This window comes from Festucalex cinctus, chromosome 3, assembly GCF_051991245.1.
Source record: "Festucalex cinctus isolate MCC-2025b chromosome 3, RoL_Fcin_1.0, whole genome shotgun sequence".
NCBI lineage: Eukaryota > Metazoa > Chordata > Actinopteri > Syngnathiformes > Syngnathidae > Festucalex > Festucalex cinctus.
In genome coordinates, this window is record NC_135413.1 from 25,119,055 (window position 1) to 25,131,803 (window position 12,749).

Here is a 12,749-nt window from a genome sequence, read left to right on the forward strand (position 1 = left end):
CTTCATCAGCACAGGTGATGTCATCATTAGTCGACAGCAAGTAGAAAAATTACTTTTTAAAGGTACTAATTGTAGATGGAAAATAATGAAGTTATTACATTAATTATAGAGAAAATATTAACTTTTTACTGCTGAAAATGGCTTAATGAGTCAAGTATCCCTATGAAAATCTTGTTTTGTCGCCATCTGGCACAATCTATGTGTTGAGAGGAACTTAACTCATTCACTCCCAGGCGTTTTCACTGTTTTATTGTTTTTTGACTGATTTTGCAAGGCCCACAGAATATTGTGTTCTATTGCTATAAAACATGGAACCTACCAAAAGAAAGATTAAAGTCTCTTCTTTCATCAGAAAAAAAGGTATATTTTTTATGTTTCTGTTTTGCAGCAATTAGCATTAGAATATAGCTATGTTTCATCATTAATCACAAACCTGTTGAGAACACTGGGAAAAAGAGCTTGTTGCAACATGGCCCGTGCTGCTCTCTTATACTCTGTTGCCACCTGCTGGCCGTTTTTTGTAATAACTACCATTGCTTTAAGCGACCTTTTCCAGATCTGAAGCTGCACCAAAGCCTTCTGTATGCTCTAGCATTAAAAAAAAAACAACAAAAAAAAACAAAAAAAACGTATAAATACGTTTTTGGGAGTGAATGAGTTAATATAGTCAAGAAATAGCTATGTTTTATAAATATTTTGCTCGGTCCCTTCACTATATACAAATTTATTGAAAATGCACGTCATGGCATCATCATTACCCCAGCTCAAAATGTCATTTTTAGTTTAGTTTGTGTCCTTTTCACCATCACGCTCAGCTGCTGCCTTAGCTGCACTGTTACACCACAGTTTTCACTTTGCTGCCCTTAGTCTCTTGGATAAATTTAAAATTGAGAGAACCATGTTCATCACCATTGTTGTTTGTTGTTAGCTTGTCTGATTCCGTATGATGCTTCAATACTTGTGAGGTTTTCGTAGTTTACCGTGCTATTATTCCCAAAGTGCGAAACAAGCAAATGAGGCTTGTGTATGTGCGTATGTGAGCGGGCTCGTCGGTTGACGCCAAACGCTGTCCTCCCGGGCTGCCAGCTGAGCTTTTCAACGCTTAATTAAACACTTGATTTCAAGTGGAGCGTCCTCCTCGCTCAGGTTCGGCGCGTCCTCGCCGCCGCCTGCGGCGTATTGTGCAACATGACTGCAAGCTCCTTCTCGTTATGTCACTTGAAAGCCAAGCTGATGTCCGAGATGAGAATCATTCGCATCGAAAAGTGTGTAAATTAATGAATTGAGATATGTATTTTTCTCACACTTTAAAACATAATGCCCGAAGGATCATGAATAATAGCACATATTTTATGCTCGCCTAGTTTTGAGGGGGCGGCCTGGTCTCTGACTTGAACAAAGCAAGTGCAAAATAAAGTTGTATTTATTTGACTTTTTACAAGTTCAATCATTTTTAAAGGGAACTACAGTGGTACCTCTACTTGCAAAATTAATTGGTTCTGGAAAGAAAGTTCTTAAGTAGAAAATTTTGTAAGTAGAGACGCATTTTCCATGTAAATGCCCTAATCCGTTCCAAGCCTCCCAAATTTCAGACACAAATGTTTTCTAAAGCATAAAAATGCATCAGAACATGTAACAAATACATGTTCCAATTAGATTAATGCACAATAAATGAGAGTTGTGCGTAATGTAAAAAAAACAAAGAATAGGGTAAAAATGATGGTCATTTACCTGTTCAACTGCTGTCCTCATCGTTTTTTTTTTTTTTGTTTTTGTTTTTTTGCCTGGTGTTTTGTAAAGAACTGATCCAAGGATGTTTGCTTTCAAAGAATCCTTCGAAAATGTCCAAGGCAAACATCAATTTAGTGAGCGATCGCCCAACTGGTGAAAACTTTTTCTGGGTGATTCTTTTCAACAAATTCCGAAACTTCATGGAAACTTCGGGGTACGGCGAGGCATCTTTTTCCGAAAAAAGGCTCTTCTCGTCGCAATTAAAAACTTACTGTGCCTTCACCAAAAGAGGTGAGCTGTGATTGGTCGACTCGTTACCTGAGCATCTGTGATGTCATTTTCAGTCACCGGCAAGTGGTAAAATGGCCGCCCGCTGAGATGGATCAAAACAGGTGAATTTGGCTGCTTAATTCATATTCCACAAACAAAATATTAATCATGTACTTCCATTCTGCAAATCATTGAAGTTATCCAACCGTGTATGGAGTAGTGGTTGAGTATGACGTGAAAATACTTCACATGCGTGCTGGCCTTCCCGACAGATGGAGGATCTTTGTCGTGCTTGCGAGTGTCGTGTTACTGTTTTGGGTTGAGGTATGGGCCCCACTCCACACACCCCCACCCAGTGTTTTAAGTGAGGTCCGCTGAGGGGAAGTAGCCCAACAGACCGGCGGTCAGATGACTTCCAGTATGCCGAGGATTACGGCCAGCTGATGTGGCAGGTGTTAAGGGGTGTTGATAGGACGGGACCGGTCCCCCATGACGTTCCCGCTCCGCGCCCACGTCTTGGCCTTCTCTGTATTTCGCCGCGTTCTTAAAAATAATCAAATGGTGACGTGCTACTTGTGGAAATCCGCGTGAGCAGCTTTTGTACTCTTTTCAAAACACTTCCTACATTCTTTTGTGCTTTTGTAACGCGCTGACGTCACAGCTAACGCTTTTCGGGAGGGGGGGGGGGTCAAACTAATTTTTATTGCGGGCCACATTCTGGTTTTCCCTCTTTGGTACTGAGAATTTTGCTCATAACTTATGACTTTTTTCCTTGTAACTTTACAACTTTATTCTTGTATTTTCATATTAGTCGTAGGGGTTCTGCGGGTTTTATTTCCTATTGCCAAATAGAATTAAATTAAACCTCCTGATTTCTCAGTGCAGCAATATTATTAGATGTTAATCATTGTTGTGAGATGCCCCAAAACGAACGGCTGTCCTTGAAGTCAACATGGCGCAAGAGAAGAATGCGGCTCCTAATCTCGCTGCACTTTACAGCTGCATGCCCGGCGAAGGATGCAATTATGTGTTTTCCCAGAATGCTCTGTGTCAGCGGCGTGATGATAAACAGCTAAAAAAAAAAAAAAAACATTCGCTGTCTCAGAGTCTATATTTGACTCTAGCGACGTCGCCCACTGTAAGGGATACAAATTTGGTTTAAAAATAGCCCCTTGTTTACCCAATTCAAATCAGATTAGGAGGCCATTAAGCTTGCTTTCGATTAGCGTGCAGGGTTGCGAAAGGTTTGAGCTTGTGATGGACACCGGAGTTTGGAGGAGGGGCTGTGGAGGGCGTGGGGCCATGGTTTATCGATCATAAACGCAAGCTGACAGATCCCATTGCTCCAATGAGATAGGCCTGTTTACTTAGTGGTGTGAAGAGCAAACAGAGATGGGATACATTCCAGTTTTTCAGGTTTATGTCAATGAGTGAGAGCGAGGAATGGGCACTTCATTGATTTGATTTCATTACAACTTTATCTGCTAACTTTTTTTGTGATATTGGCTACGTGAAAGGTGGAGTTACTGTTCAACTGTTCAAGCCAGGCTTTGATGGAATTTATTTCTTTTATTATAATAGTTTTGGATATATGCTTATAGTTTGTTTTTATTTTGTTTACCTTTTTTTTGTCTAAATTCAGTTTGTTTTAATTAGGTTTTAGAGTAAGTTGTTTAGTTTTTTTTGTGCTAGATTTGGTATTTTAGTTTTTAATGTATGAGTATTTGCCGAGTGCAAGACAAATATTAAAAAAGACACTATAATGTAATGAAGTAAAGCAAATTACAATTCTTAAATTATTGTTTGACCGTTCATCCTCTGCACGGACGTACATCAATACTGAAATAAATACAGTTAAAATGAACCCTGAAAGCTCATGGAAATATTAATTGACAAAGATAAAAGGGAAGGACATTTTTGCTGCGGTTATAGTTAGTTTTGGTTATATAAACGTAAGATATAGTTTGAGTAAGTTCTAATTATTTCCAAAAGCATTGTCTTTAATTTCATTGCGTTAATCAAAATGATCACAGTTTTTCATTTAGTTATTTTACTGTTTATTTTATTTTATTTTATTTTTTATTAACTGTAACTGTATTTAACAGCCCGCGACCCTTGTGAGGAATAAGCGGTCAAGAAAATGGATGGATGTATTTAACAGGTCAAGAATATGTTCTGTATTTTTTTATTTTATTTTTTTTCGTAAAATGGCTACTTGATTCATTGAGCAATATTCAGTTCATATTTTGTCTATAATAATGTGGGAGCATAATTATTTTTCGTATACAATGAATACCTTTAAAAAGTAATTTTTCTACTTGTTGTCAACTGATGATGACATCACCTGTGCTGAGGAAGTAGGTAATGACCAATCATGGCTCAGTTTACTGACCAAACCCAGAAAACAGGTGAGCCATGATTGCCCGTTACCTACTTCCTCAGCACAGGTGACGTCCTCATCAGTTGACAGCAAAAATAGAACAATTACTTTTTAAAGGTATTCATTGTATATGAAAAATAATGACGTTGGCAATTTCATTCTAGACAAAATATGAAATTTTCACTGCTGAAAATTGTTCAATGAGTCAAGTATCCCTTTAAGCTTGTTAATTAGAAGGGGAAAAGGGTGTAAAAGTTGTTTTAAATAATACCAGTTATTTGCTTTTGTACTTTAAGTGAAGGAGGGAAAAATTGATTAAACCTGTCGGCGGCCATCACAAACGCCAGTAGCTGAAATTTCAGCCTCTTCCATCCGCTTCATGAAAATGATTGGAATTCCTGGTGGTTAACCTGGCTAATGAGAGGGGGGTTTTGGTGGGGGGGCTGGCTTGTACTTCCATTCTCCTTCTCCATCCTTTCATTTTAGGATTTCATTTCAGCTCAATGGAAAACAAAAAAACAGAGCTGTAATATTACCGCTTTTTCCTAATTAACTTATCTATATTGAAACTTTTTGCTTCTCACATTACACGTTAATTCTTGGAATATTGTGGTTTCTTTTTTGTAACTATTTAAAGAAACCGTCTCATTGCTAATATGGATTAAGTTACATCAGGCAGCGCTGCTGATTTACATCCACATACTGGAAACAGTGCAACCAAAGAAAATTTACTCTTATAGTTACGTTACTTACGTATATACATTTAAGTGCTTTTAAGTGCTGGGCCAGAAGGTGTCACTAGCTCTGACGACCCAGTGCAGACCCACCCCCACCCCATCCCCCGCCCCCAATTGTAATAGTGGCCTCATCAGGAAGTAGTGGGAGAGAGTTTCTCTTTACTAACAAACAAATTAGCCTTTGTGTGTGTGTGTGAGAGTGTTCCATCCCCTTCCCCTCCCTTTCTCCCACCCGGAAAACTGTAAAAGAAACAAGAGAAGGGGAGCCTGAGGCCTCGAGTTTGATTGCAGTGAGTACACTTTACTGATTTGCTTTGTACGGTTGCGGCGTCATCACTCCAGAAGAAGTTGATCTGGAAATACAACCTCATTCAGGAACTTTTGCGTGCAGATAACGGACCTTTTGTTTACGTTGACGTTGTGTGTTTTGACTTGAAGTGAAGTCCAGTTACTCGACTGGGACACACATACACGCTGTGGCATCGTGCGGCAGTTAAGCCTCTGTAAGAACATAACAGGTTTAAGCATGCGTCGCTGGTTGTTGAGTGCCGACCTTTGACGTAAGGCAAAACAACCTGAAGAGCTAAAGGCTTTGGTCTTTGGGGGGGGGGGGAGAAAAAAGAAAAGAAAACCTTTTTAATATTGCTTAATTTTCTTTAAAAATCACCCATCAACACCATTTGGATGTACATGTACATCATAACAGGGCAGATGGAAAAAGTCTCAATGAATCAATGAACAGGAAGTCAGCCATTTTGGTTTGAAGCAGCCATTTTGGGAATTCACACAAATGAGGCTCCATCAGAAGTATGTATCCTAGACAAATGGCCGATGCGACATTCCCAAGATCTTTTGCCTTTGGCCTCTAATGTGGGAGTAGTTTAGACAATCATTTAAAGGGGGGAAGAAAACCTTTTTAATATTGCTTAATTTTCTTTAATTTTTGAATAAATACATAAAGTAAACAGATGCAAATAGCATAGCTGATATCTTGTTTTTCTTTGAGCTTTAAGAATGTAAATTTAGGTAGACTGAACAAATATATATTTTTTTTATTTCTCTACATTATGGATGTCAGTTCTTGTGGTCTGGAACGTCATCCCCGCGTTGGAAGAGGGATTACCCCACTCTCTAATGCCCTCCCATGTGGGAAAGGCGAGCCATAGTTGCCAATGCACTTTTCAACCATGAGGAATTGAATGCTAGCCATTTCTGCCTCTTCCCTGCCAAAACTTCCATTAAAAGCCAATTACGTTATGAGAAAACGGTTCAGCGTTAATTCCCGTGTTGTAATCGATAGGGCCAATGAAAGGGACAGTCACTTGACGTCCATAATGAATGCCGTCCTTTTTGTTAGCATCTTTGTGTGAGCTAGTGTTTGCGGGGCACCTCCGGGCACGGCGGTGTCAAGTGACAATAAGCGACTCGGGTCTACTTGACGTCCGAAATGATCAACTGATGCTGCCAGTGCTTCGACCTGTTTAGTATGGAAATAATCAGTTCACTTAATCATTCAGACTTCAAGCTTTTTCAATGCAGAGGACCAGAAACTTACTGTAATCTAACCCAAGGTATGCCAATGTCAAAAATACATTTTCTTTAATGAAATTCCTATATTTATATACAGTAGGCAAAAATATTGCAGTATCACGGTCTTACAATTAGAGCTCTGAAATAACCATTGATTAAACTTTGGGGTGAATAAACCCCCTTGAACACAATTATTTTATATTTTTATAATATTTTATTTGTAAACTAAGTATAGAATATTTGGTTCAGAAAAAAATATGTACTCTGTTGTTTATTTGTATATTTATTTGTAGTAAGTTGCAATATCTCATCACTGTTGAGCTATTTTTAGAACAGACTCGTGGGATGTTCATATTGTCCTTGGGGCTAACTAGTACCCGATGTCAAGATGCATCACTTACTTGACACGGTACTACTTTCCCATTTACCAAAACTATTGGCAAGAGCACAAAAACTGCAAATGGCCAAATATCGGTGCCGATATTCAAAATTGTGACGAATATCGACATTGGCCTGTTTTCAAAACCTCAGTGTCAATAATAGCTCAATTCAGGAAGCTGCTCATTTAAAATTTTCAGTTAACTTTATAAGATAAACCGTTGACTGTAGAAAACAGTAGAGTTATTTACTTGTTTAAATTTAAATTTCATTTTAAGACATGCTGATAACTCTGCCCCCTGAAATTTTTATAACAATTTTAAAGCAATGATGTCTAAAATTAAAAATAAATAAATAAAACTTCCAACTTCTTGCAAATAGGAGAAGTTGTTCAATAAATACTGTATAGGCTTCAAGACATTTCAATAAAGTTGTGATTTGGCGTTTTAACTTTTAAAACTTTTGATGCCAATATTTTCCCTGTTAATGAAAGTGAATATCGGCTCCTAATATTGGTAATCGGCCTACTCGGCTACTAACAATCGGTATCGTATCAACCTTGGAAAAAAACAGATTATTCTTTCTATGATAAATGCCCATTAATAAATTAATTTGATTTGACTTGAAAACACTTTTCAGGCACACACAAGACTAATCAGTCACAATTTGTCTTTGTTAAAAATGCAATAAAAACGGGAAAAGATGAATTCCATTTCAATAAATTTGATATGAGCGTGGGCTGGGAAAGAATTTGTCTTATACTGTCATATATTGACTCGTGTCCCTCCATTTTATCGCAGTCTGCGGTCCCAGCATCGACATCCGGAACGACATCAGCGAGTTCAAGCGGCTGGAAAACTGCACGGTGGTGGAGGGCTACCTGCAGATCCTCCTCATCAAGACCAACAACAGCAAGACCAAGAACCAGGAGGTTTTCCGCTCGCTCAGCTTCCCCAAGCTGACCGTCATCACCGACTACCTGCTGCTGTTCCGCGTGCCGGGCCTGGACAGCCTGAGCACGCTGTTCCCCAACCTGAGCGTCATCCGCGGACGCAACCTCTTCTACAACTACGCCCTGGTGATCTACGAGATGACCAGCCTGAAGGACATCGGCTTATACAACCTGAGGAACATCACGCGCGGGGCCATCCGGATCGAGAAGAACCCCGAGCTGTGCTACTTGGACTCGGTGGACTGGTCTCTCATCATGAACGCCGACTTCAACAACATCGTGAGCGGGAATAAGAAGGCCAAGGAGTGCGACAACGTCTGCCCGGGCATGATGGAGGACAGCCTGCTGTCCTTCAATAACAAACAGGAGTACCGATGCTGGACCTCAAACAGATGCCAGAAAGGTAAGCGCTACTGCTGTTTTTTTTGTTCTTTCCATCCCAGCAAACAGCAACGGACAAATCCCTCCGAGTCACCCCGTGTTTTCCCTTCATTTCCGTCCTCACCTTTCCAGTGCAAACATCTGCGCTCTGTTCATTATAGGCACTCCTCGTTCCTTCGGATCCAGCTATTTATGGAGTGCAGCGGTATAGAGCCGCAGGTATTAGAGAGGCCTCCGCTGCTCTGCCAAGAAACCAGCTAGTTTACCTGTCTGGACCTTGTCAGTTAAATATTTGCCTTAGGGACTTTTTTTCCCTTACTTTTTACGGTTTATGAAAGGGGGCATATTGAAGTATCCCAAGGAGGGTCATCCCTGTTTTAACTCGCATCCAGTGGTTAGGTCATGTGTTCAGACCAGGGTCATATGGACTCGAAGAAGAACTCCCAGAAAGTAGCAGTAGTAATTGTCATGAAGGAAAATTGTTGAAGTGTGGAGAACTTGTATGTCAAGGAGGAGCTAATGCTGCCTTCATGTGGTACCGAAATTATGGTAAATACCACATGGCGAGTAAAAAATTACACGTGAACGGCCCCTCATGTTGTATTTTTTACTGGACAACTGGGGCAATTGATTTATTTTGATACCCAAGTTTCCGAGCTGAGAGAACTTTTCAAGTTTCAACATGGCAGAGAGTGCCGAAGGATTTGTGAATGGCAAGAAATATTAACTCTTATAAGGGTGTTATTGTGCGCTAGCATGTTGTTTTAGAATCCACACAATTACAAAGCGTACACAATTCAATGTCCTGTCCTTTACAACTCATTATTTGCCGTAATTGCTCGGTTTTACGAGTAAAGAGCTGTTATGTGTATTTTTTTTTTTTAGCTACAACAAGGCAGGGTAAGTTTAGCTTGGGTTATTAGCATTTAGCAATTTAGCATTTAGCGTTATTCGTCCGTCAGTACTGACAGAAGTGGGTTTTTAGTTTAATTGTCACTACCCCGGTCAGGTAGCAACAGACCTCTCTGTTCGAAAGCCCACATTATTAATTAGTAGTTATTGGAATTTCGTTCAATGATTGAGTTTTCTGTCTATTTATGAGATTTCCTACATGGTGAGTGGTCATTGAATGCGCCTCAAGTCTCTTGCCACGAGTGTTTGAAGCTATGCTACTCTCGAGCAACTAGCGTTCATTCCCTTGTGCCATAAAACCTCACAGTTACAGATGGCATGTTTCCCTACTCGTTACTTATTGTGTGTAGAAGCTAAAAGGTGAGTTTAATCACTTAGGATGCCCGTGTCAAGTGTTTATTGTTTCGGCCTTCTAGAGCATACGTGTTTGCTCGTGTATGATGTCGCGCCAGTTTATGCTAGTTACTCGTATTGCCTAGTATGCTAAGCTAACTAGTTTAATTATGTGTTTCATGTGAATTGTTTATATTGTGTTTGGTTATTCAACTACTGAATACAACAACGGTATTATGGTGCACATTTTCTTTCTGTCCTCCATCAAAGGTTTATGGGTGATTTGAAGGACACTTGGAAAGTTAGAGAAAAAAAAAAATCACCTATCAACACCATTTGGATGTACATGTACATCACAACAGGGCAGATGGAAAAAGCCTCAATTAATCAAGTATGTATCCTAGACAAATGGCCGATGCGACATTCCCAAGATCTTTTGCCTTTGGCCTCTAATGTGGGAGGAGTTTAGACAATCATTTAAAGGATTGCTGTAGCGGAGTCCCTTTTTCTCAGCATATTGTGTTTCTCTTCCTCGACTTGCTTACTTTGGCCACCCATGAACTGTTTATAACATTGTTTTCGAGAGGTCGGGGTCAGGGATGATTATTGAACCGTACGGGGAGGGTCGCACACTTTTTTTGTTGCACTTTAAAGGGGCCAACGGTGGGTTTTTGTCAGGGGTCTGTCCGTCTAGTTTCAAAAGCCTATATATGCAAATAATCAGCGTCCATTTGGATTCATTGTAATAAGTCACCAGAATCTCACGAAAGAGTTTGGTGGACAAAGTCTTAATATCTCATATCACATAAGATGAATTACGTAGAAATTCAGAGAAATTGTTTTTTTTTTCCTTCAACTTCTGTCTACCTTCAGCCATCGTCCGCATATAATGGTGGGAAAATCTTTCCTCCATGCAGCCCTCAGAACAAATAGTGGAAATAAAGCTGGTGACCATTCTCTAGTGACTTCTCCTTTGCTTGCTGAAGGACTTGATTGTGCTTTCAGTTGATTTGTGAACGTGGATGGCTGACCCTTGTGCTTCTACTATTGATTGTTATGATCCATAAAACGTCGGCAATGGAATTAAAAGATTTACATTGTTTTGAAATAGATCTTTGAGGCTTTCCTCTATCTACAAACTGCTACCATGTTGTCCATAGCTCTGAGTTAATGTGACCTTGGAGCCCCGGCGGTTTCTTCCGCGCGGGAGATACGCCTGTGCTGTTGTATGGTGAAACCCTCTGTTGTTCTGTCACACTCGAGGATGTTTTCAAGCATTCTCAGAGGCCCGGGCCGAGGTCAGGCTAAACGCATTCATCTAGAGGGGCCTTGAAGTTTCAAGGCTGAAGATAAAGACGCGAGGGAGGGACACTAAAATAAAATAAGAAGCGGCCATAGGACAGACTGGAACTTGACCGTAGCAGCAACAGAGTAACATTGTCATGTTACAGGCCTGTATTACTTTTATTTTGCAACATATTATGTGGAGACTTTACTATATGTACTAAGCACTAGACTAGAGTGACATGCTGCTTGCCCAATATTGTGTGTTTTTTTTTTTTTTTGGGTGATTCAAAACTATTAGCAGATGTTTTCAAAATGCCTCAATGATTAACTCAACTCAAATATAGCATGCCTTACAGGTGTAAAGAGTTTTTCAAGCCTGGCTAAAGCCCGGGTTACTTTCGGTGTCCTAAACCAACATAGATAAACTTAGAAGAACTTAGAACTCTTACAACATAATTTGTAACGACTTATTCACAGGCTCACGAAAGATATCCCTGCTTGTGTCCTTTTACGCTTCATAGTTGCCAAAGCACTCCAGAGACTCAACTTATTGAGTTCCATAAAATTCCCGCTTTAAAGTGAATTCCATGTCACATGTGTAAGGTGGAAAAAACATTTGAAGATTGCTTGGAGGCAGTTGCTTTAAAGACTTCATGTAATGGCCGTCTACTTCCTGCGCACACACACACACCCACCGACATAATTGGCTTATTTTTCTCCAGTGCAGATGTTCCTTCAAGGGCATGCGGCGGTTTTCCTCGTCAATACGGCCCAGCCTCCTCTTTAATTACAATCCATGAGACGAGGGAGCCTGTTGTCTGGCTTGAGCACACCGCCGTACCCCTCCGGGCCCTCCACATCTCGTTCACGGAGTCTGCTCGCCACATGTTTGTCCACTCGTCAGACAGCATGACACTTTGCAGAACGGCGGTGGACACAATAAGGTGGGTTCGTGCTCCATCAGGGCGGCCGACCTGAGTGGGAGTGAGGCTGTGACTGACGAGTCGTGTGGAAAAAGAGGCTGGGGAGGGGATGTCAGACAAATGTCAAGTATACCAGCTCGGCAATAAGATCTCGCCAAAGTGAAGCCATCGGAGGAGTGGAAACAGCCTTGGAATACATTCTCGCTTATCATTGTGCTTGTCAGACGTTGAACAAAACAAGAGTTGTGCCTGTTAAAATAAAACTAAAGGGAAAAGGATTGTGCAGGTCAAAATAACATTAGATTAAAAACCTAAAAAGTTGCACAGGAAAAAAAAATAGAGCACCGTAGAAACTCCTGGATGAGCTCTTCCTGGGCGCCTTTCCTCACAGGGTTCTGCTGTACCCCGCCATGTTGTGGTTTGCGTGTGTTTGTGGGTACATTCATAGAGATATTTTTTTTCCTTTTTATTGTATTATGGATTATTTTATTTATTTTAATTGTTCAGCACCTTGAGTTGCATTTGAATGTATGAAAGGTGCTTTATAAATAAAGTTTGATTTGATTTGAACTCCAAAACAGCATTTCCATCGAAGTTCATTAAATGGATTTTGCTTAAATGAAGGTATTAAAGGGCATGAAAACGCATTAAATACGACGTCCAGAGGCATTAAAAAAATACAATTACTATTACATACTTTATTTTACATACAAGGTTGTGCAAAGGAGTCACTGTAACCCAATTTGGAAATCATTAATGTGATGTATTTATGGGACCTGGTGAGTAGTTGTAATTTACAATGAACAAAATGGGCTTGAGTCTATGAATTGGTTCATGTTTCAAATACAAATTGCTCTGAATCTGAAAAGAAAAGTGTACTGTTTCTGTCACCAATGTGCAACATGAAACACAAATGCCATCTAGTGGCAGAAAAA

General features: G+C 40.1%; 1 protein-coding gene across 2 annotated transcripts in view; it reads left to right on the top strand.

The window, feature by feature from the left end:
* Positions 1–12,749, top strand: part of LOC144016218 (insulin-like growth factor 1 receptor) — a 116,753-nt gene that overhangs the window by 22,302 nt on the left and 81,702 nt on the right. For both annotated transcript variants that reach the window (XM_077517065.1, XM_077517066.1), the window contains one exon: positions 7,827–8,381. In XM_077517065.1, coding sequence (XP_077373191.1) covers positions 7,827–8,381 — 555 coding nt within the window. The remainder of the gene's footprint in view (positions 1–7,826; positions 8,382–12,749) is intronic.